At 35.2% G+C, this 26,394-nt stretch overlaps 1 protein-coding gene and 1 long non-coding RNA gene across 2 annotated transcripts; both read right to left on the bottom strand.

Annotated features, from left to right (window-relative positions):
- Nucleotides 1–13,347: 13,347 nt before the first annotated feature.
- Cluap1 (clusterin associated protein 1) lies at nt 13,348–15,175 on the bottom strand. The gene is made up of 3 exons (XM_075302106.1): nt 14,968–15,175; nt 13,629–14,906; nt 13,348–13,561 (listed from the first exon to the last, which is right to left on the bottom strand). Exons 1-3 carry the CDS (start codon nt 14,987–14,989, stop codon nt 13,452–13,454), a joined length of 1,410 nt encoding a protein of 469 aa, XP_075158221.1. The 5' UTR covers nt 14,990–15,175; the 3' UTR covers nt 13,348–13,451.
- An 8,491-nt stretch (nt 15,176–23,666) lies between these two features.
- LOC142230678 (uncharacterized) lies at nt 23,667–23,969 on the bottom strand. The gene is made up of 2 exons (XR_012720770.1): nt 23,922–23,969; nt 23,667–23,856 (listed from the first exon to the last, which is right to left on the bottom strand). It is a non-coding gene; the product is annotated as an uncharacterized LOC142230678 (long non-coding RNA).
- Nucleotides 23,970–26,394: the final 2,425 nt, after the last annotated feature.

The raw sequence follows: 26,394 nt of genomic DNA, 5'->3' as shown, positions 1-26,394 counted from the left end.
CAAAATTGAATTATCTCTCCCAGCCAGATCTATACTAAAGGCTGTGGAAAGGTTCATTCGCCCGAACCGAAACATGTACAGTCCAGGCGTGTATAGATTGGTATCTGGCGTTTTCTTTTCAATGGCTCTATTAACCATGTTCCTTAATCTATATCTGTCCATAAAGCTCGAACAATAATTGTATAATTAGATATAATGCATTTGGACTATATATAATTATGAACTTATATGAACCACTTCCTGCATGGTTGTTGGATACCATATACTAACATCACGTACCAAAATTCAACCCAATCGGATGAATTTTGCTCATCCAAGGGGCTCCGGAGGTCAAATCTGGGGATCGGTTTATATGGGGCCCATATATAATTATTGACCGATTTCGACCAATTTTTGCATGGGTGTTTGAGCCCATATATTAACACCACGTACCAAATTTCAACGGAATAAGATGAAGTTTGGTCTTCCGAGAGGCTCCGGAGGTCAAATCTGGTGATCGGTTTATATGGGGGCTATATATAATTATTGACCGATGTGGACCAATTTTTGCATGGTCATTAGAGACCATATATTAACATCATGAACCAAATTTCAGCCAGATCGGATGAAATTTGCTTCTCTTAGAGGCTCCGCAAGCCAAATCGGGGATCGGTTTGTATGGGGGCTATATATAATTATGGACCGATGTGGACCAATTTTTGCATGGTCATTAGAGACCATATACTTACACCATGTAGCGAATTTCAGCGGGATCGGATGAAATTTTCTCCTTTTAGAGGCTCCGCAAGCCAAATCTGGGGATCGGTTTATATGGGGGCTATATATAATTATGGACCGATGTGGACCAGTTTTTGCATGGTTATTAGAGAGAATATACCAATTTCAGCCGGATCGGATGAAATATGTTTCTCTTTGAGGCTCCGCAAGCAAAATCTGGGGATCGGTTTATATGGGGGCTATATATAATTATGGACCGATATGGACCAATTTTTGCATGGTTGTTAGAGACCATGTACCAAATACGTAAAAGTGGACCGATATTGCCCATTTGCAATACATCACCGACCTACATCAATAACAACTACTTGTGCCAAGTTTCAAGTCGATAGCTTGTTTCGTTCGGAAGTTAGCGTGATTTCAACAGACGGACGGACGGACATGCTCAGATCGACTCAGAATTTCACCACGATGCAGAATATATATACTTTATGGGGTCTTAGAGCAATATTTCGATGTGTTACAAACGGAATGACAAAGTTAATATACCCCCCACCGTGGTGCAATGGTTAGCATGCCTGCCTTGCATACACAAGGTCGTGGGTTCGATTCCTGCTACGACCGAACACCAAAAAGTTTTTCATCGGTAGATTATCCCACTTCAGTAATGCTGGTGATATTTCTGAGGGTTTCAAAGCTTCTCTAAGTGGTGTCACTGGAATGTGGAACGCCGTTCGGACTCGGCTATAAAAAGGAGGTCCCTTGTCATTGAGCTTAACATGGAATCGGGCAGCACTCAGTGATAAGAGAGAAGTTCACCACTGTGGTATTACAATGGACTGAATAGTCTGAGTGAGCCTGATACATCGGGCTGCCACATAAACTAACCTAACCTATCCATATACCCCCCATCCTATGGTGGAGGGTATAAAAAGAGGAAATCGCTCAATTAGTAATTTTTAGTGGGTAAAAAATTAAAATTTGTGAAACTTGGAAATATATATTTATGTAAGAGTTACATGTAAGTCTAACTACGATCGGCTAATACTTTAAAAATAGAATTTTGAGCAACATTGGTTAATAAATAAAGGTATTATGACCAACTTTGGGAAAATCGAGCAATGCATATAAGGGATCTATATCTAACTCGGAAGCGATTTGGATGATATGTTCCATGTTTGGTTGTTACTATAGATGGTTATCTTGTGCTAAATTTGAGTAAGATCGGTTAATAAATTAGGCCACTATGGTCAAAAATAAGGTTATTAGAGGAAAATTTTTCAAAATCTGCCGCTACATATATATGGAAGCTATATCTAAATCTGAACCGATTTCGATGATATTTTGCAGGTTTAGTTTATACCACAGAAGGTTACTTTGTACTCAATTTGAGTAAGATCGGTTAACAAATAAGGCTATTATGATAAAATTTGGGAAAATCGGGCGATACATATATATGTATATGGGAGCTATATCTAAATTTGGACCGAGTTCGTTATATATTTATTTTACTTAAATATTTTGTTTTTGCTCGAATTCAATCAAGTAATTAATTAAATTTAAAAAAAAATATTGGTGATATTCGTTTTTGCCTATAATCACGTGTGGGTATACTTAAGACGGCCTGTTATAGTTATTTCAAAGTTTCCAATTTGGTATTCCTTTTCCATTATTCGGTTAATTTTATTATAACTCTAAACTAAAGCAATCTGGCAATGTAATGCATTTTAACGTCTGATGTTTATGAACTGTCATTGTTAATGTTATTCTAATTTTTATTGTTTCTGATACAAAAGAGAGACAAATGACAGATAATGGAAAAAGAAACTTACAAAAAAAGTTACGGCCTAGCAACTGGTATAAAATTGCAATATATAGCTTTAATTGTATTAAGTTTTTAAATATTAAAAATTATAGAAAATATGAAAACTTAGAATATTTTAATTTAATATATTAAATTAAAAAATTTGGGTCTATATGTCTTTATTTGTTATATTTATGGAAAACATATGAGAAATTTTCATATTTGTTTTATTATTTTTTATTAAGGGGGGACCTTGATGTGAAACGAAGGAATTGCAAATAAAAGAAATTCACAAAAAAGCTTCAATACTCTGTTGGTAACAAACAAAGTGTGTTTGTTTTGGCCATTGCGCATGTATAGGACACGTTATTGACAGAATTAACTAGAGGGAGTTCATTACTGCCATATGTTTAAGATAAATGTCAGAAGATATTCTAGTTACATTGACATATGTACTTCATCATACATTTTACACTTATTAATTGATATGGTAACTCTATGAAACAGTAATCCAAAGGTATTTCAGTTTAAGAGACAACTGGATGAACACTAGTGATCATTTCAGCAATACTGATAATCAACACTTTAGTACTTACACTGAAAAAAATATTTTGTGAGGCCAAAGAATTCATGTCCTTAAAATACAAATCCGAAGTTTGTTTAATGTAGAAGACGCATTTCTCTGATATAAAATTATTTTCCTTGACTAAAAGTTTATAAACTTTTCAATGAAATCGTTTTGCCCTTAAAGTTATGTGATTCGACTTAAAAATGGGTATCTTAAAATGAAAGAATTTTTTGTCGAAATTGGGCTTAATAATTCGGCCAATTTTGACAAAATAAGGTCAGATTGGCCTTAACAATTCGGAATTCTTTAAAAAAATGAAATCGTCTTTCAGTTTGTCACTTTTTGTTTCTTTACTACTCGTAGAAAGCGTTAAAAAATAGGAAAAGTTTTTTAACACTTTATTTTAAAGATTTTTTACTTCAAACATAGCATAATTTCCACTTTAAGTCGAGTCTGAGTTTAAAATTTGTTATGTCGTTAACACGTTTTTAAAGAAAAAACAAGCATATACGGCCGTAAGTTCGGCCAGGCCGAATCTTATGTACCCTCCACCATGGATTGCGTAGAAACTTCTACGAAAGGCTGTCATCCACAATCGAATTAATTGGGTTGTGGTATTTTAAAACTTCTTAACATCGTTTTCTAAATTGTGAGTTAGTCCATACGTGGTATATATCAGACAAAAAAGTTATGTATAGGTAAGTCTATAAATAATTACGAATCGATATGGACTTTCTCACGGTACGAAGAGAGCCAGAATTGAAATATGGGGGTCGCTTATATGGGGGCTATATACAATTATGACCTTGATATGGACCAATTTTTGTGTGATTGGGGATCTATTTATCTGAGGGCTATATATAACTATAGACCGATATGGACTTAGTTAGGCATGGTTGTTAACGGCCATATACTAGCACAATGTACCAAATTTCAACTGACTCGGATGAAATTTGCTCCTCCAAGTGGCTCCAAAACCAAATCTCGCGATCGGTTTATATGGGGGCTATATATGATTATGGACTGATATGGACCACTTTTGGTATGGTTGTTAAATAACATCAAGTACCAAATTTCAACCGAATCGGATGAATTTTGCTCTTCCAAAGTGCTCCGGAGGTCAAATATGGGGATCGGTTTATATGGGGGCTATATATAATTATGCACCGATGTGGACCAATTTTTGAATGGTTATTAGAGATCATATACCAACACCATGTACAAAATTCTAGCCGGATCGGATGAAATTTGCTTTTCTTAGAGGATCGGCAAGCCAAATTTGGGGGTCCGTTTGTATGGAGGCTATACGTAAAAGTGGACCGATATGACCCATTTGCAATACCATCCGACCTACATCAATAACAACTACTTGTGCCCAGTTTCAAGACGATAGCTTGTTTCGTTCGGAAGTTAGCGTGATTTCAACAGACGGACGGACGGACGGACATGCTCAGATCGACTCAGAATTTCACCACGACCCAGAATATACATACTTTATGGGGTCTTAGAGCAATATTTCGATGTGTTACAAACGGAATGACAAAGTTAATATATCCCCATCCTATGGTGGAGGGTATAAAAACAGAATAAAATAATATATTAAAAATCTTTTGAACCAGGTATGTTTTTTTTTAGCGTACAGTATTACCGGTTATCGTGGCCGAATATGAATCTTTAGGACCCCGGTTTAGTTTTTTATTCAAATTAAGTTTTTTTTTTTAAATTGGTTTTAATAACCTCTAAAGCGATTGTTGTCATCGTTAATGGTAAAACAGTAAAAAATTAACCACACTGAAAAAAATATTGTCGTGAGGTCAAAGATTTCATGTCTTTAAAATACGAATGAAAATTTTGCTTAGCATAGAAGACGCATTTCTCTAATAACAGGTTGGCTGATAAGTCCCCGGTCTAACACATAGATGGCGTCGCTACACTCAAAAAAAGTGAACCCTATATTTCACTAAAGCTGATTTAATTCTCTTTTAGTTCATGGACTTGGGGTACCTAAGTTAACTTAACTAAAGCAGAGGAAAAAATTATACACAAAAAAAGTATCAAGATGAACTAAATTCGTATCTTCCACAAAATAGTTCAGAATTCCTTAATATTTGTAAATTTTATCAAAAATGCGCCCATCATGAACTTCGTATGGCACTAAAGACATTTTTGCAATTTTGGACTCCAATTTTTTTCTTCAACCTACTAAATTTTCTTTAATAAGTGAAAGATAATATTTTGTTCTAAAAAATTTTCTTGAATTTGTCGAAAATTGTTTACATATTTTTGTGAAATCGGCGCGACATCTGCGTTTATAATACAGTTTAGTTAAAATTTTCTACAATTAATCAAATTTTTCTAAAATTAACTAAAATATTCTTTCCTTGTGGGTTCACTGTTTTTTCAGTGTAGTATTAAATAGTACCAACCTTCAAATGATTCGTGTCAAAATTTGAGTCTGTAAGTCAATTAGTTTGTGAGATAGAGCGTCTTTTGTGAAGCAACTTTTGTTAATGTTGAAAAAAATGAAAAAAGAGGAATTTCATGTTTTGATAAAATACTGTTTTTTTAAAAGGAAAAAATACGGCGAAAGCAAAAACTTGGCTTGATAATGAGTTTCCGGACTCTGCCCCAGGGAAATCAACAATAATTGATTGGTATGCAAAATTCAAGCGTGGTGAAATGAGCGCGGAGGACGGTGAACGCAGTGAACGCCCGAAAGAGGTGGTTACCGACGAAAACATCAAAAAATCCACAAAATGATTTGTGGAAGTTGAATGAAGTTGATCGAGATAGCAGAGGCCTTATAGATATCAAAGGAACGTGTCGGTCATACCATTCATCAATATTTGGATATGCGGAAGCTCTGTGCAAAATGGGTGCCGCCCGAGCTCACATTTGACCAAAAACAACAACGTGTTGATGATTCTGAGCGGTGTTTGCAGCTGTTAACCCGTAATACACCCGAGTTTTTCCGTCGATATGTGACAATGGATGAAACATGGCTCCATCACTACACTCCTGAGTCCAATCGACAGTCGGCTGAGTGGACAGCGACCGGTCTCCGAAGCGTGGAAATACTCAAAAGTCCGCTGACAAAGTAATGGCCTCTGTTTTTTGGGATGCGCATGGAATAATTTTTATCCAATATCTTGAGAAGGAAAAAACCATCAACAGTGACTATTATATGGCGTTATTGGAGCGTTTGAAGTTCGAAGTCGTGGTAAAACGGCCCCATATGAAGAAGAAAAAAGTGTTGTTCCACCAAGACAACGCACCGTGCCACAAGTCATTGAGAACGATGGCAAAAAATCATGAATTGGACTTCGAATTGCTTCCCCACAGACCTCAAAAGGATGCTCGCAGGGAAAAAATTTGGCTGCAATGAAGAGGTGATCGCCGAAACTGAGGCCTATTTTGAGGCAAAACCGAAGAAGTACTACCAAAATGGTATCAACAAATTGGAAGGTCGTTATAATCGTTGTATCGCTCTTGAAGGGAACTATGTTGAATAATAAAAACGAATTTTGACAAAAAATTTATTTTTCTTTGTTAGACCGGGGACTTATCAGCCAACCTGTTATAAAGTTTTTTTCCTTTTCCAAAAGTCGATAAACTTTTCAATGAAGTCGTATTGTCCTTATAATTAAGTGATTTCACTTAAAAATGGGTATCATAACATGAAAGAAAAAATCTTGGGGGTAAGGTTAACTTGACTTTAATAATTCAGAAAAATTCCTTAAAATTAATGAAATTGTCTTTAAATTTGTTGTCTTTTTGATTACAAAGCAATAAATCGTTCAAAAATAGTACATGTTTTTAAACACTTTATTTTAAAGACGTTTTTTACGTGAAACATAGCATAATTTCTACTGTAAGTCGAGTCTTAATTTAGAAAATAAGGTTGTCGTTAACTCGTTTTTAAAGGACTTTGATAGCATATGAAGAAAAAAATTGAGAAAGCGAAAAATTAAAATTTGATTCCTAGAAGCAAGTACACAAAACCTAAAGTTAAAAGAGAATTGTGTCTTAAAAGTATCCTTACTTGTATTCTCCGCTTCTTTGGCTCGTAATCAATACCAAATTTTTTAAAGTAAAGACAAAATCTTTGGAATCGAGTATGCTTTTTTTCAGTGCAATTTTGATAGAATTCTATCAACTGTGTCAACTTAAAAAAAATCGGTGGTACACCTTCATCCGATGGTCCAAATTTTCGATGACGCTGAGGCATAATGGAGATTCTATGCCGTTAATGTGCCGAATTATCTCATCCTTTAGCTCTTGAATTGTTGCTGGCTTATCGACGTACACATTTTTTTTCAAATAACCCCAAAGGAAAAAGTCCAACGGTGTCAGATCATATGATATTGGCGGCCAATTGACTTCGCCATTACGTGAGATAACACGGCCATTGAATTTGTTGCGCAAAAAAAACTTGCGGAAAAAAAACTTGGCATTTAGGTGTGGTTCACATCCAACATCGGCCCTTACAATTTAACCACCCTTTACTTACGTTGTTCATTAACTACCATATTTATTTCATATAACCTACAAAGCTCCATCTATGTTCCGAATAATTTACTAGCAAAGAGTAAGGCCACAAACCAAACTTAAAAAAAAGCTTTGGATATAAAAGCTTTAGTAAATGCCACTCCAGTACGAAAAAGTTTTTATGAACGTTATTTTCAAAACATTAAATAAAAAACTTTCAGTGATTACATTCTCCAATGGCTAGTTTCACAAATGGAAACCAAAAGTAAGTGCCCAAAAATAAGAGTAAATAATTCCTATTTGCATTTCAAAGCCTAACATAGCATGGCGGGAATAGTGAAAAGCAGTATCAATTCAATAAAATTTATTTTATTAAGAAAATAGTAAAGAAAAGTAACAGTGAAAATGTCTGATTACATTTGAAATCCGAGTGACAAAAAATCGTATGGAAATTCTGTCCTATTCCATATTGTATTCCATACAATATTGTCTGCCCACGAGAGCCATGTTTTCTCACTCGCGAACAGCAAAAACTGCAAATTAGTTGAAATGAAAAACTGTTTACCAATAGCATTTGTGGCATATCCTAAGTAACACCGTAAGCTTGACAATAATGACTTACTATTACCGTTTTTATACCCTCCACCATAGGATGGGGGGTATATTAACGTTGTCATTCCGTTTGTAACACATCGAATTATTGCTCTAAGTCCCCATAAAGTATATATATTCTGGGTAGTGGTGAAATTCTGAGTCGATCTAAGCATGTCCGTCCGTCTGTTCAAATCACGCTAACTTCCGAACAAAATAAGCTATCGACTTGAAACTTGGCACAAATAGTTGTTATTGATGTAGATCGGATGGTATTGCAAATGGGTCATGTCGGTCCACGTTTATTTATAGCCCCCATATAAACGGACCCCAAGATTTGGCGGAGCCTCCAAGAGAAGCGAATTTCATCTGGCTGAAATTTGTAACATGGTGTTAGTATATAGTCTCTAACAACCATGCAAAAATTGGTCTATATCGGTTCATAATTATATATAGCCCCCATATAAACCGATCTCCAGATTTGGCTTGCGGAGCCTCTAAGAGAAGCAAATTTCATCCGATCCGGTCCATCCGAACCATGCCAGAATTGGTCCATAATTATATATAGCCCTTATATAAACCGATCCCCATATTTGACTTCCGGAGCCTTTTGAAGGAGCAAAATTCATCCGATCCGGTAGAAATTTAGTACATTTCGCTAGTGTATGGCCGATAACAATTGGTCCGCATCAATCTATATTATATAAAGCCCTAAAATAAACCGGTCCACAGTCACAGAAAAATCACAATTGCCACTCGAGCCAAAAATAACTTACCAAAATTTTATTGTCATAGAAAATGTTGTCAAAATTTTATATTTCGATAGAAAATTTTGTCAAAATTTTATTTCTATAGAAAATTTTGTCAAAATTTTATTTCTATACAAAATTTTGTCAGAATTTTATTTCTGTAGAAAATTTTGTCAAAATGTTATTTTTATAGATAACACTAGGTTACAAATAACAAAATTTTCTCTGTTATTTGTTTCTAGCATACTTTTTTCCATTGATTTTGACCTACTAAACACGAAAATGAGTTTTAAAAAATTTTCTGTCGATTGGTTTTCGAGATACAAATATTTGAACTTTTTTTTTAATTTTTGGAGGTACTCTTACAATTTTGAATTAAAGAAAATTGAGCCGTCTACAACTCATTCTCAGAAAATTTTCAAATCGGGTAAGTAGTAAGATGTTGGCGGCTTAAAAAGGTTAAAAAACGGCGTTTTTTAGTAAAAATTTGGCAGAAAAAACCATAAAAAATTCATATAAAATATGAAACACGATGCTAACAGCAATTTTGGCTTTCTTACGTATAGCTGAATTTCTACAAAGAAAATAAGCCCTTACTTAACAAAATGTGACAACAAATAGCAGACTTATAATTTTTTTGGTAAAAGACCGAAAAGACAAATAGGTCAAAGAAGACGAAAGATATGCTCAAAATTGTAAGTGTACCTCCAAAAATTAAAAAAAAAAATCAAAAATTTGTATCTCTAAAACCAATCGTCAGAAAGTTTTTTAAAACTCATTTTCGTGTTTAGTAGGTCAAAATCAATGAGAAAAATTATGCTAGAACCAATTCACAAAACGACTGTTGGCTAGTGTAATATATGAATCATTTAATAGTTGGAGAGCAATATTTTGCAAAATCTTCCAAAATATCAAGAATTCTACCAATCTACTAATTAGTAAAAAAATTTCCATTTTTAGTAGACTCGTGTTCATAATTGTATATAGCCCCCCTATAAAGCAACCCCCATATTTCAATTCTGGTTCTATAATTACCGCACAAAAGTTCCTATCGGTTCGTAATTATTTCTTCCCTATATATACCGGTCAAGAACTGAATATCTACGTATTTAATCGACCTTACTTACAATTTAGGTGATGATGTTAAGTAGTTTTAAGATGCCTTGCCAACGGCCGCAACCCAAGTAATTTGATTGTGGATAACTTTCAAACATTGAATAATTTTTGGTAGCTAAATAACAAATGAAACGGGGAAAATTAATAATATATATAGAACAAGTAAGGAAAGTCTAAAGTCGGGCGGGGCCGATTATATTATACCCTGCACCACTTTGTAGATTTAAATTTTCGATACCATATCACATCCGTCAAATATGTTGGGGGCTATATATAAAGGTTTGTCCCAAATACATAGATTTAAATAGCACTCGATCTGAACAGAATTTGATAGACTTCTACAAAATCTATAGACTCAAAATTTAAGTCGGCTAATGCACTAGGGTCGAACACAATTTTAGTAAAAAAAAAATATGGGAAACGTTTAAATCTGAAGCAATTTTAAGGATACTTCGAAAAAGTTTATTTATGATTTATTGCTCGATATACATGTATTAGAAGTTTAGGAAAACTAGAGTCATTTTTACAACTTTTCGATTAACCAGTGGCGATTTTACAAGGAAAATGTTGGTATTTTGACCATTTTTGTCGAAATCAGAAAAACATATATATGGGAGCTATATCTAAATCTGAACCGATTTCAACCAAATTTGTCACGCATAGCAACAATGCTTATTCTACTCCCTGTACAAAATTTCAACTAAATCGGAGTTAAATATTGGCCTCTGTGGTCATATGAGTGTAAATCGGGCGAAAGATATATATGGGAGCTATATCTAAATCCGATTTCAACCAAATTTGACACGCATAGCACTAATGCTAATTCTACTCCCTGTGCAAAATTTCAACGAAATCGGAGTTAAAAATTGGCCTCTGTGGTCATATGAGTGTAAATCGGGCGAAAGCTATATATGGGAAATATATCTAAATCTGAACCGATTTCAACCAAATTTGGCACGAATAGCTACAATGCTAATTCTACTCCCTGTGCAAAATTTTAACTAAATCGGAGCAAAAAATTGGCCTCTATGGTCAAATGAGTGTAAATCGGCCGAAAGCTATATATGGGAGCTATATCTAAATCTGAACCGATTTCAACCAAATTTGGCACGCATAGCTACAATGCTAATTCTACTCCCTGTGCAAAATTTCAACCAAATTGGGGTAAAACTCTGGTTTCTGGAACCGTATTAGTCCATATCGGGCGAAAGATATATATGGGAGCTATATCTAAATCTGAACAGATTTCAACCAAATTTGGCACACTTGACTACAGTACTAATTGTTCTTCTTGTGCAAAATTTTATGCAAATTAGGTTAAAACTCTGGCTTCTGGGGCCATATAAGTCCATATCGGGCGAAATATATATATGGGAGCTATATCTAAATCTGAACCGATTTCTTTCAAAATCAATAGGGATCTATTCTAAGCCAAAACACATACTTGTGCCAAATTTGAAGTTGATAGGACTAAAACTGCGACCTAGACTTTGATTACAAAAATGTGTTCACGGACAGACGGACAGACGGACATCGCTATATCGACTCAAGAGCCCACCCTGAGCATTTTTGCCAAAGACACCATGTGTCTATCACGTCTCCTTCTGGGTGTTGCAAACATATGCACTAACTTATAATACCCTGTTCCACAGTGTGGAGCAGGGTATAAATATGGGAAACGTTTAAATCTGAAGCAATTTTAAGGAATCTTCGAAAAAGTTTATTTATGATTTATCGCTCGATATATGTGTATTAGAAGTTTAGGAAAATTAGAGTCATTTTTACAACTTTTCGATTAACCAGTGGCGATTTTACAAGGAAAATGTTGGTATTTTGACCATTTTTGTCGAAATCAGAAAAACATATATATGGGAGCTATATCTAAATCTGAACCGATTTCAACCAAATTTGGCACGCATAGCAACAATGCTAATTCTACTCCCTGCGCAAAATTTCAACTAAATCGGAGCAAAAAATTGGCCTCTGTGGTCATATGAGTGTAAATCGGGCGAAAGCTATATATGGGAGCTATATCTAAATCTGAACCGATTTCAACCAAATTTGGCACGCATAGCTACAGTGATACTTCTACTCCCTGTGCCAAATTTCAATTAAAACGGAGTAAAAGATTGGCCACTGTGGTCATATGAGTGTAAATCGGGCGAACGATATATATGGGAGCTATATCTAAATCTGAACCGATTTCAATAATATTTGGCACACTTGACTATAGTACTAATTGTTCTTCTTGTGCAAAATTTTAAGCAAATTAGGGTAAAACTCTGGCTTCTGGGGCCATATAAGTCCACATCGGGCGAAATATATATATAGGAGCTATATCTAAATCTGAACCGATTTCTTCCAAAATCAATAGGGTTCTGTTCTGAGCCAAAACACATACTTGTGCCAAATTTGAAGTCGAATGGACTAAAACTGCGACCTAGACTTTGATTACAAAAATGTGTTCACGGACATGGCTATATCGACTCAGGAGCCCACCCTGAGCATTTTTGCCAAAGACACCATGTGTCTATCTCGTCTCCTTCTGGGTGTTGCAAACATATGCACTAACTTATAATACCCTATTCCAGAGTGTGGCTTAGGGTATAAAAAGAAGGGTTAAGCCATTCTTGGTTGGCGGCCGGAATGTTTGAGTGCCCAGGTTTTCAATATTGTCTTTAGGACCTTTACCCGAAAATAGTCGTTATTTATCCCATACGAATGGATAGCTATCCTCGGCCGTAAAGGGGTGTAAATTTTGAGCTGAACTCTTTGTAAATTCAATTATTTTGTTTGTTCACAAAACGGGACAATTTGGTATGACTGCCCTTTGTAGAAAAAAACAAAGTGAAGCAAATTCTTGACTCTTTACAATCTAATTTTTTGTGCATCGGGAGCTCTTGTACATTTTGAAACTTCAATGGATTTATTCCAAGCACATTTTTCAATATGTATGTGTTGCATTTATTCTTGTGATATGTTCAAGTTTTCTACCACTGCGGCGCGGATTTCGGATAATTTATGGTTTTGTTACTGTTTTGTTCGCCAGTATCACGAGAACCAGCAATGGAACGAGAAACAAAACATTTATTCACATTTAAAAGCTATAGCCACTTGTTGTTTTCCAGTCAAATAAAAAGCTATCACGCTTAAATTTCATCACGGATAAAAATGTTTTTGTAAGCCTTTAAATACAGAAATGAACTGTGTCCGGAATAAATCTGTCAGAAATTAGTAACCCATACAAAACATTCATTCCAGCCAAACGCAGCGCGGTCTTCACTTGTCGAATAGTAACGATTTTAAGATTTTTAGCTTAGTTGGATGGATGTTTATTTTTATTAAAATGTCAAAATCTCAAAATATATAGATTGCCAGTTGATAGAAAAAATTCGGGGGTTAAATATATGAGTCACTTTTAAAAATCTTCATCGCTATGATGTTCAGGTTTAACAGCAGTCTTGGGACGAACTTGTAATTCCCCAGTAATCTTTGAAATACTGATACTGTCCATTGAATTCAAATCGACTGAAAAAAGACACAAACATAAATTTCAAATCAAGAAATCGATTACTCCTTAACATATTCCACTTACAATCATCATCGTCCATATTGGTGCCATCGCCAGAACCCAATACAGCTCCTCCAGTAGCATTTGTACTGATACCCAAAAGTTCAGCCATATCAAAATCACTATCAGTGCTACCAAATGAACTTTCATTATCCATATCTTGATTATCCGATTTGGTCGAGTTATCATTTTTCCCAACATTGGCGGCATTCATAAGGGCAGTGCCTTTACGACCTCTACCAGTGGTGGGGCGCATGCGTGATGTAGCTGTACCAGGACGCTTGGTTGAGGCAGTATTTTTTCTATTCTTCATGGATGGATGATCATCGGGTATTTCATTATCCAAAGCTGAACTACCTTCCAGTCGAGCCTCATCATCATCTAGATCCTCATCATCATCTGCCAATAAGCCTTCAGGTATGAAGGGCATAGAACTTTCATTGGGTTTTTGCAAAAGGGGTGAGGATATGGGTGTAGAGCGTTTGGTACGAGCTTCAAATTGAGCTCTCAAAGCATCTCGTATATGAAGGCGTAGGAAATATTGCTGGAATAGATTTTTCAATTCCTTCTCGTATTCCTCAAATTCTTGCATATGGGCAGGACGAATTTTCTGTAAAGCCTCCAAACGTTGTTTGGTCCTTTCCAATTCAGCTTTCTTCCTCTGTAGCTTTGATTGAAGAGCATTTAGTTCGACTCGAGCATTTTCCAATTGAGCTCTATTCGATTGTAGCTTTAATTGGGAAGAGGCGACTGCATTTTTTAGAGTCCTTTCTACTGAAGCCAATTCCATGGGCCTATTGGCTTGAGCCAATCTGGCCTCTTTGTTGTGCATTTCTTTTTGTAGCAATTCATGCAGAGTGGCTCCTCTCTGGGTTAGATCCGAGGATAACTCTCTAGCTCTACGTAAGTCTTCGATCTTATCACCAATATCTACCTGATTCAAACTACGATAGTGATCATCTTCTTCCTGGTTGTCTTCCCCCGAATTGGGGGCTATGAGCAAGCGAGTAATTTTCTGCAATTCACCTGCAGTTATTGCTGAGGCGGCATAAAGTTTTCGTGGATTCAATTTTATGGCCGATTTGGTAACGAAAAACTCTGTGGCCGAACGAATAAGTAAGACCCTTTCATCTTGGGTGGTTATACCACCTGGTAATATTGCACCCGGCTCCAAAAGGCCCGCAAGCCATTGTAGAACCTCAGCCACCACATAGAAAGAGGCCAAACAGCCGAAATTCGAAGACAAAGCTTGCAAGGGAAATGTATGAGGATATCCCAAAAGTTTTAAGTGCTCAGCCAAATCTGAAATGTGCCCGGAAGTCTGAGATTAAGGCTCCTTCTGAAAGAAATATTGATTTCTTACCTCTTACTTCCTTGAAGGACATTCTTTCTCTGATGATTTGCCTTAGTAAAATTGATTTTTTTTTTTCGCTTAAATTGTGGTCACTTTCCTAAGAGCTTTCGTTGGAAATAAATGTAAAAAAAACTGAAGCGAGTATGGTTGCTTGAATACCACTTTCCCATGTTTCCCCCTTTTCTTTTACCGGTTGCCAGGCAACATGTGCTATGTTCGTTTTAGGGGTTGATATTGTGGAGTTTATCGATATCAACTGGTGGCATTGCCTTCTGTGTTTTGAGTTTGTATTGCCTGTAAACAATTTTATTTGAGGGGGGTGAGTTTTGAAATGGTCATTTGTTTTTGGTCTACAAGAGGAATGAATGTACTTGTCTACCATGGATTACAACATCGAACCAAATGTTCGCAATGAAAACAAGTGACACCAAGAACATCAAACAAGTTCATGGAACAATTACATGGAATTAAATTATTAAGTCGGGTAAGTACTTTACTTTCAGCCTGAAGCAGAAGTATCAGTAAACGGATAGCATAGATATTTCAGATTGAACTCGTACACAGAAAAAAAAATTTCATAATTTTTTTCAACTTTTATCTCTACATACAGAAAAATTTAGGCAAATATTTTATCGGAAATTCCACATCTGCTGAGAAAGAGGTTTGTACATATTTAAAATATTTTTTGGAAACTTCCTTTATTTGTCCTTACTGCACTGAAAAAAATTATGTTCGGTTCCAAAGATTTTATCTTTACACTAATTATTTTGGTACTGATTCCAAGTCAAAAAAGCGGAGAATTCAAGTAAGGATACATTTAAGACACGATTATCTTTTAAATGTGAGTTTTGCGTATGTACTTGATTCTACACTGAAAAAAATATTTATGTGATATTTAAGATTACGCAACCTAAATTTGAAGATGCGCAATTTATAAATTACTAAAGACAAATTTCTATAAAATAATGACATTTTAATTAAGATAAAGTTTATAATCTTTGCTTCAAGATTTTTTTAAATTAAATTTAGGACACAAATATTGGAAATGGTGTCTTTGGCAAAAATGCTCAGGGTGGACTCTTGAGTCGATATAGCGATGGCCGTCTGTCCGTGAACACATTTTTGTAATCAACGTCTAGGTCGCAGTTTTAGTCCAATCGACTTCAAATTTGGCACAAGTATGTGTTTTAGCTCAAAACAGATCCCTATTGATTTTGGAAGAAATCGGTTCAGATTTAGATATAGCTCCCATATATACATTTCGCCCGATATGGACTTATATGGCCCCAGAAGCCAGAGTTTTACCCTAATTTACTTATAATTTTGCACAAGAAGAACAATTAGTACTATAGTCAAGTGTGCCAAATTTTATTGAAATCGGTTCAGATTTAGATATAGCTCCCATATATATCTTTCGCCCGATATGGACTAATACGGTCTCAGAAGCCAGAGTTTTACCCCAATTTGGTTGAAATTTTCCACAGGGAGTAGAATTAGCATTGTAGCTATGCGTGCCAAATTTGGTTGGAATCGGTTCAGATTTAGATATAGCTCCCATATATAGCTTTCGCCCGACTTACACTCATATGACCACAGAGGCCAATTTTTTGTTTCGATTTAGTTGAAATTTTGCACAGGGAGTAGAATTAGCATTGTTGCTATGTGTGCCAAATTTGGTTGAAATCGGTTCAGATTTAGATATAGCTCCCATATATATATGTTTTTCTGATTTCGACAAAAATGGTCAAAATACCAACATTTTCCTTGTAAAATCGCCACTGCTTAGGCGAAAAGTTGTAAAAAGGTCCTCTGGGTGTTGCAAACATATGCACTAACTTATAATACCCTGTTCCACAGTGTGGAGCAGGGTATAAATATGGGAAACGTTTAAATCTGAAGCAATTTTAAGGAAACTTCGAAAAAGTTTATTTATGATTTATCGCTCGATATATATGTATTAGAAGTTTAGGAAAATTAGAGTCCTTTTTACAACTTTTCGACTAAGCAGTGGCGATTTTACAAGGAAAATGTTGGTATTTTGACCATTTTTGTCGAAATCAGAAAAACAAATATATGGGAGCTATATCTAAATCTAAACCGATTCCAACCAAATTTGGCACGCACAGCTACAATGCTAATTCTACTCCCTGTGGAAAATTTCAACCAAATTGGGGTAAAACTCTGGCTTCTGAGACCGTATTAGTCCATATCGGGCGAAAGATATATATGGGAGCTATATCTTAATCTGAACCGATTTCAATAAAATTTGGCACACTTGACTATAGTACTAATTGTCCTTCTTGTGCAAAATTATAAGTAAATTAGGGTAAAACTCTGGCTTCTGGGGCCATATAAGTCCATATCGGGCGAAATATATATATGGGAGCTATATCTAAATCTGAACCGATTTCTTCCAAAATCAATAGGGATGTGTTTTGAGCTAAAACACATACTTGTGCCAAATTTGAAGTCGATTGGACTAAAACTGCGACCTAGACTTTGATTACAAAAATGTGTTCACGGACAGACGGACATCGCTATATCGACTCAAGAGTCCACCCTGAGCATTTTTGCCAAAGACACCATGTGTCTATCTCTCGCCAGAGTTTTACCCCAATTTGGTTGAAATTTTCCACAGGGAGTAGAATTAGCATTGTAGCTATGCGTGCCAAATTTGGTTGGAATCGGTTCAGACTTAGATATAGCTCCCATATATAGCTTTTGCCCGATTTACACTCATATGACTACAGAGGCTAATGTTTTGCTCCGATTTAGTTGAAATTTTGCACAGGGAGTAGAATTAGCATTGTAGCTATGCGTGTCAAATTTGGTTGGAATCGGTTCAGATTTAGATATAGCTCCCATATATAGCTTTCGCCCGATTTATACTCATATGACCACAGAGGCCAATTTTTTGCTCCGATTTAGTTGAAATTTTGCACAGGGAGTAGAATTAGCATTGTTGCTATGCGTGCCAAATTTGGTTGAAATCGGTTCAGATTTAGATATAGCTCCCATATATATGTTTTTTCTGATTTCGACAAAAATGTTCAAAATACCAACATTTTCCTTGTAAAATCGCCACTGCTTAGTCGAAAAGTTGTAAAAAGGACCCTAATTTTCCTAAACTTCTAATACATATATATCGAGCGATAAATCATAAATAAGTTTTTGCGAAGTTTCCAAAAAAAAAATTGCTTCATATTTGAATGTTTCCCATATTTTATAACATAACATGGTGTTCCACCCTAGTGCATTAGCCGAATTTTGAGTCTATAGATTTTGTAGAAGTCTGTCAAATTCTGTCCAGATCGATTTGACGGATATGATATGGTATCGAAAATTTAGATCTACAAAGTGGTGCAGGGTATAATATAGTCGGCGCCGCCCGACTTTAGACTTTCCTTACTTGTTTTGTTTGGAATTGTTGTGTTGCACTGTGTAATCAATCATGCAAATTTTATTGTCATTAATTCCAATGAACTTTCAATGATCCCTGCACACTCATATGTACCTAACTACTAATTAATGAATTCATTGATGATTATTCACATCTCAATGAATTAATGATGCAGAATTTTCACCAGACGGTCACTATGAAAGCGCAATATAGAGAAACCAAACTAAAAAAAAATGCAATTGTAGAATTTAATTAATATGTAGTTTATCCTCAGCTTGGTGTGTGTGATTTATTATCAGAAGAGCCAATCAAATTATACGGGAAATACCATTCATCACTGCAAGCATAGAAGCATACAAGCTCTATTATCTTACAATTGTTGCCAGTTTGTTATTGCACTGCACCAACAGCATATTTCTGTTGTCTACATCAATCAGTTGGCCAGTTCTTTCTGTTATTTAACGCTTCGTGAACTCAGCGTGCGAGACAATAATCAGCAAACATTTAGAATAACAAATTGCATAATTAATTGAATCATTACACACTAATCTGCTTGGCTTTGTATTTATTCTTCTCTGTTAGGAGTTATTGCATAATGGTGCAGTTGTTCTTAGAATGAGATTTGATTACATGGTTGTTAATGGTATAGTTCGTTTTCGTTTCTTAATCCAAAAATTGTATCAATTTAAATATAAACCTGAAATCATGGTAACAAGGTCATGAGGGTAGGGGAAGCCTGTATACCTTCCATATACAAACTGAAAAAATATTTTCCTAAAGACAAATATTTCTTGTCTCTAAAAACACGAATGTGATTTTTGATGGTAGTCAAAAACGATTTTTAACTTGACCACAAGTCAATGTTTGAATTTAGAATTTTAAGTTGATAATATGGAAAATTTAATAAATTCTAAGGATCCAGTACGATAAACTTAATTGTAATGGTGAGTTGTGCCTTAAATGCATCCTTAGTTTTATTCCTTGCTTTTCATTTTGCTCAATATCATTGATGTCAATAGAGAGTCTAAATCTTTAGAACTGGGTAAGAGTCTGTTTTTGTCAGTGCATATACGGCGGATGGCTTCAATATTTCGGGTTTAAAGAACGAAAACAAATATTTTCACCGTAAATCGCTTTATTGTTTTTCAAAATATTACCCATTTGGTTAGCTAGCAAAAAAAAAAAATGTGGAGGTTCTTCCAAAGGCACAACTACAAAAGCACTTCCAGAAGATGCACTCCCAATGATGTTCTTTATTTTAACTATCCAGGAAGTTCTTTTAATTCAATTTTTATACCCTGCGCCATACTGTGGAACAGGGTATTATAAGTTAGTGAATATGTTTGCAACACCCAGAAGGAGACGAGATAGACACATGGTGTCTTTGGCAAAAATGCTCTGGGTGGACTCCTGAGCCGATATAGCCATGTCCGTCTGTCCGTGAACACATTTTTGTAATCAAAGTATAGGTCGCAGTTCTAGTCCAATCGATTTCAAATTTTGCACAAGTATGTATTTTGGCTCAGAATAGCACCCTATTGATTTTGGAAGAAATCGGTTCAGATTTAGATATAGCTCCCATATATATATTTCGCCCGATATGGACATATATGGCCCCAGAAGCCAGAGTTTTACCCTAATTTGCTTAAAATTTTGCACAAGAAGAACAATTTGTACTATAGTCAAGTGTGCCAAATTTTATTGAAATCGGTTCAGATTTAGATATAGTTCCTATATATATCGTTCGCCCGATTTGCACTCATATGACCACAGTGGCCAATCTTTTACTCCGATTTAATTGAAATTTTGCACAGGGAATAGAATTAGCATTGTAGCTATGCGAGCAAAATTTGCTTGAAATTGGTTCAGATTTTGATATATCTCCCATATATAGCTTTCGCCCGATTTACACTCATATGACCACAGAGGCCAATTTTTTGCTCCGATTTAGTTGAAATTTTGCACAGGGAATAGAATTAGCATTGTAGCTATGCGTGCCAAATTTGGTTGAAATCGGTTCAGATTTAGATATATCTCCTATAAATAGCTTTCGCCCGATTTACACTCATATGACCACAGAGGCCAATTTTTAACTCCGATTTAGTTGAAATTTAGCACAGGGAGTATAATTAGCATTGTAGCTATATGTGCCAAATTTGGTTGAAATCGGTTCAGATTTAGATATAACTCCCACATATAGCTTTCGCCCGATTTACACTCATATGACCACAGAGGCCAATTTTTAACTCCGATTTAGTTGAAATTTTGCACAGGGAGTAGAATTAGCATTGAAACTATGCGTGCCAAATTTGGTTGAAATCGGTTCAGATTTGGATATATCTCCCATATATAGCTTTCGCCCGATTTACACTCATATGACCACAGAGGCCAATTTTTTGCTCCGATTTAGTTGAAATTTTGCACAGGGAGTAGAATTAGCATTGTAGCTATGCGTGCCAAATTTGGTTGAAATCGGTTCAGATTTAGATATATCTCCCATATATAGCTTTCGCCCGATTTACACTCATATGACCACGGAGGCTAAGTTTTTGCTCCGATTTAGTTGACATTTTGCACAGGGAGTAGAATTAGCATTACAGCTATGCGTGCAAAATTTGGTTGAAATCGGTTCAGATTTAGATATAGCTCCAATACATAGCTTTCGGCCGATTTACACTCATATGACCACAGAGGCCAATTTTTTGCTCCGATTTAGTTGAAATTTTGCACAGGGAGTAGAATTAGCATTGTAGCTATGCGTGCAAAATTTGGTTGAAATCGGTTCTGATTTAGGTATAGCTCCCATATATATGTTTTTCCGATTTCGACAAAAATGGTCGAAATACCAATATTTTCCTTGTAAAATCGCCACTGCTTAGTCGCAAAGTTGTAAAAATGACTCTAATTTTCCTAAACTTCTAATACATATATATCGAGCGATAAATCATAAATAAACTTTTTCGAAGGTTCCTTAAAATTGCTTCAGATTTAAACGTTTCCCATATTTATACCCTGCTCCACACTGTGGAACAGGGTATTATAAGTTAGTGCATATGTTTGCAACACCCAGAGGGCCTTTTTACAACTTTTCGACTAAGCAGTGGCGATTTTACAAGGAAAATGTTGGTATTTTGACCATTTTTGTCGAAATCAGAAAAACATATATATGGGAGATATATCTAAATCTGAACCGATTTCAACCAAATTTGGCACGCATAGCAATAATGCTAATTCTACTCCATATACATATATATCGAGCGATAAATCATAAATAAACTTTTGCGAAGTTTCCTTAAAATTGCTTCAGATTTATATGTTTCCCATATTTTTTACTAACATAGTGTTCCACCCTAGTGCTTTAGCCGACTTAAATTTTGAGTCTATAGATTTTGTAGAAGTCTATCAAATTCTGTCTAGATCGAGTGATATTTAAATATATGTATTTGGGACAAACCTTTATATATAGCCGCCAACACATTTGAGGGATGTGATATGGTATGAAAAATTATAATATAATATAGTCGGCCCCGCCCGATTTTAGACTTTCCTTACTTGTTTTTTACTAACATTGTGTTCCAGCCGACTTAAATTTTAAGTCTATAGATTTTGTAGAGTCTATCAAATTCTGTCCAGATCGAGTGATATTTAAATGTATGTATTTGGGACAAACCTTTATATATAGCCCGCAGCTCATTTGACGGATGTGATATGGTATCGAAAATTTAGATCTACAAAGTGGTGCAGGGTATAATATAGTCGGCCCCGCGCGACTTTAGACTTTCCTTACTTAATAAAAAAAAATAAAAAACTTTAAACCAAAGATACAAAATCCTCAAAATAAGTCTTAGTCTATATTTGAAGCGTTTTTATCTTAAATCTAAAAATGCATTATACCAGTTAATTTAACGACAATATTTTTAAATAAACAATTGTGTTCTTTACTTTAAAGAAAAGTTGCCTTAGTTCAAAGACATACTACTTTAAAATCTTAAATACCACGTAAATATTCTGTATTCAGTGTTTGGAGGAGACATTAAACGGAAAACATTTTACTGATACATTTACATCTCTTTCTCAACTTTAATTAGATTATCACCATCTAAAACTATACTAAACGCCAATCGATTCAATAGAATTTTTTACCCCTTTTGCTCGAAGAATGTGGAATTTTTGCCACTATATATAGAGCTGTATTGCATATTTTGTGATGATAACAACAACGCACACTGCAAATAGTATTTGCAATTAAAATTTATCGATTGGCAATGAATGACGGGGGTATGTGCATCTTGACGGTATGACCAGCAACAATGACGACACCAACATTCTTGCCATCCGAGATGAGGATATGACAGCTAAAGCTAAATTTTTTTGCCATGCATAATTCCACATCTCTACTACGAGATCCATTGAATATGTATGAATGAACGAATAAGCCTTGATCTTGGTTGAAAAAAAAAAAAACGTTGCCACTGCTATTGACCATTTAATTATAATACACAATACAAATTCTATTTATGATGTAGACAGAATAATCAATGAGAAAATTCTTGAATATGGAAAATAAGTTTAACGAATATGTACATCCGTAAGTTCAGGTAGGTCGAATTGTAAATACCCACCACCATGGATCAACTAAAAAAATACCCTTTGACATTGTCGTAGCGGGTTACTAGGAAATATACAGAATTTCTGGTGGATTTCATGAAACATACTTGATGGAGACTATATAAGATTCTGGATTTATAAGTCTAACGGCCATTTTCATGTATCTCCGTTAGACCTTAACTCCCAGTTAACAGAAAGTAAAATCGAAATATCTTCTCTCAGGTTAACTTTAACTGAAAAATATATGTAGACAAGATGACAGGCATAACCATAGTAACATACGGTTTAAAAGTTCGTTAGCTAACGTAGCACTAACGGAGCTTTCTGAAAATGGGGGTAAAGCGTACAATATAATCGAATGATATATGATTTAAATAATATGACACATACACGCTCACAAAAAATCGCTTCTGTAACATATACTCCCAAACATATTTTGCTTCAAGCATATATATTTTTGGGTATTGCCCAAACATTTATATGTTTGATCTCTTCCAATATATAATATGTTTGAAAGCATATTGGTCTAAACAATATATGTTTGGGTAGTCTAAGTTCCAAACATTTTGTATTTTTGTATCCAGATTCAATAATGTTGTCTTCCAAAAAACAATATGTTATTATGTGAACATATAATATGTTTCGAAGCATTTTGCACCCAAAAATATTATATGCTTAAAAAAAATTCTCCCAAACAATATTGTGCTCAAAATTTTATTTATTTATTTATATATTTACAATCATAATGAATTATGGAAATAAACAGGTAATATAGGTGCTAACAACATAGGTTTTCGACCTGAATGCTCAAAATTTTGTTTCTGCCCAATTGTATATTCCCCGACATCTTTCTCACTTCCACGAGATTTTTTAGTTCTTAGCACCTTCTTCTGTAATACAAACATTGTAGAAGAAATTATTCAATTTTATGATTTTTTTTTTATTTTAATTTTACCTTTTGCCGGACGGGGATTCGAACAGCGGACCACACAGTTTGTAAGGATCAAAGAAGTAGCTGATCAATTGCCCAAGGAAAAATAAAATGTTAATTTTGTAATAACAAGCAACAACCACCAACTTAATTCAATATCGCTCCCTGTTAAATAACGCTCCAAGCTACTAAACACATATATGTTTATAGGCTATTTCTAAATTAATATATGTTTTTATTCAAGCATATTATATTTACAAACATTTTATGTCCCAAACATAATACGTTTTAACATATTAACATATATGTCCCAAACATGTTATGCTAGTTTATGAACATTATATGCTTGCACTCAAAAATATTGTGTTTAAAAATTTGTGTTCCAAACATATAATGTTTATAGCCAAACATATGAAAAACAGTCTTTTTCATCCGTGTAGATGGCGTCGCTAGTATTAAATGCATATTATTTTTATATAGTACCAAGCTTCAAATTATTCGTGTCAAAATTTGACGTCTGTAAGTCAATTAGTTTGTGAGATAGAGCGTTGAGAAAAAAATGGAAAAAAAGGAATTTCGAGTTTTGATAAAATACTGTTTTCTGAAGGGAAAAAATACGGTGGAAGCAAAAACTTGGCTTGATAATGAGTTTTCGGACTCTGCCCCAGGGAAATCAACAATAATTGATTGGTATGCAAAATTCAAGCGTGGTGAAATGAGAACGGAGGACGGTGAACGCAGTGGACGCCCGAAAGAGGTGGTTACCGACGAAAACATCAAAAAAGCCACAAAATGATTTTGAATGACCGTAAAATGAACTTGATCGAGATAGCAGAGGCCTTAAAGATATCAAAGGAACGTGTTAGTCATATCATTCATCAATATTTGGATATGTGGAAGCTCTGTGCAAAAAGAACAACGTGTTGATGATTCTGAGCGGTGTTTGCAGCCGTTAACTCGTAATACATAGGAGTTTTTCCGTCGATAAGTGACAATGGATGAAACATGGCTCCATCACTACACTCCTGAGTCCAATCGACAGTCGGCTGAGTGGACAGCGACCGGTAAACCGTCTCCGAAGCGTGGAAAGACTCAAAAGTCCGCTGGCAAAGTAATGGCCTCTGTTTTTTGGGATGCGCATGGAATAACTTTTATCGATTATCTTGAGAAGGGAAAAACCATCAACAGTGACTATTATATGGCATTATTGAAGCGTTTGAAGGTCGAAATCGCGGCAAAACGGCCCCATATGAAGAAGAAAAAAGTGTTGTTCCACCAAGACAACGCACCGTGCCGCTAGTCATTGAGAACGATGGCAAAAATTTATGAATTGGGCTACGAATTGCTTCCCCACCCAGCATATTCTCCAGATCTGGCCCCCAGCGACTTTTTCTGGTTCTCAGAACTCAAAAGGATGCTTGCAGGGAAAAAAAATTGGATGCAATGAAGAGGTGATCGCCGAAACTGAGGCCTATTTTGAGGCAAACCCGAAGGAGTACTACCAAAACGGTATCAACAAATTGGAAGGTCGTTATAATCGTTGTATCGCTCTTGAAGGGAATTATGTTGAATAATAAAAACGAATTTTGACAAAAAATGTGTTTTTCTTTGTTAGACCGGGGACTTATCAGCCAACCTGTTAAAATCGGGAAATTTCGATTTCTAATTCCAGCCAATTTGGCGAGACTGATGTATGTGGGGGCTATATGAAGTATTGCAAGTAGTTTTCTGGCTCTTCTCCCCAAATTATGATATTTTCGTCTCAAAAAATGCCCAATTTAAATTTCCCACAAAAATGCCCAATACATTTTTGACAAGTGTGTGTGTGTTTTTTTATGAACCATAATGCTCTGCTGTAGAATTTAAGTGATAATTTAAAAATTAAAATATTGTCAAATCCAGCAACAAGATCAAGACTTCGAACCACAACACCAAGATCGTCTTCCAAATGCTGGAGATATGAAAATGGCAGTTCGCTTGCCTTGTATTTATGAATAAAATTTATTTCTAAATATTCAAGTAGTAAAATTGGATGGTAGACACGTTTGGCAAAGTTGATAGAATTCTACCAGAAATTGTAGATTTTTATTTTTGGTATATTGTTGGCGCTTTTCCATATAGACAAAAAATGTGAAACATTTTTATACCCTAAACCACATATTAGTCAGGGTATAATAAGTTTGATCTGCCAAAAAATGTGTCTACCAGAAATATTGATTGTAGACCCCATAAAATATATACCGATCGGCTCAGAATCACCTCCTGAGTCGATCTAGCGCTTGGTGTCCGTCCGTCCGTCTATCCATGTATTTGTTGTTCACAGGATTCCGGTCGCAATTATTAACCGATATTGATGAAATTTGGTACAGGGAGTTTTTTGGGCACAAGGACAAACGCTATTGAATTTGGAAGAAATCGGATCAAATTTAGATATAGCTCCCATATATATATATGTATCGCCTGATTTCGACAAATGGGGTCACGTTGTGCTTTTTTT

Source organism: Haematobia irritans, chromosome 3 (genome assembly GCF_050003625.1).
Source record: "Haematobia irritans isolate KBUSLIRL chromosome 3, ASM5000362v1, whole genome shotgun sequence".
NCBI classification, from domain to species: domain Eukaryota; kingdom Metazoa; phylum Arthropoda; class Insecta; order Diptera; family Muscidae; genus Haematobia; species Haematobia irritans.
Note: the sequence above shows the minus strand (reverse complement) of the source record. Positions and strands in the feature narration are given on the sequence as shown.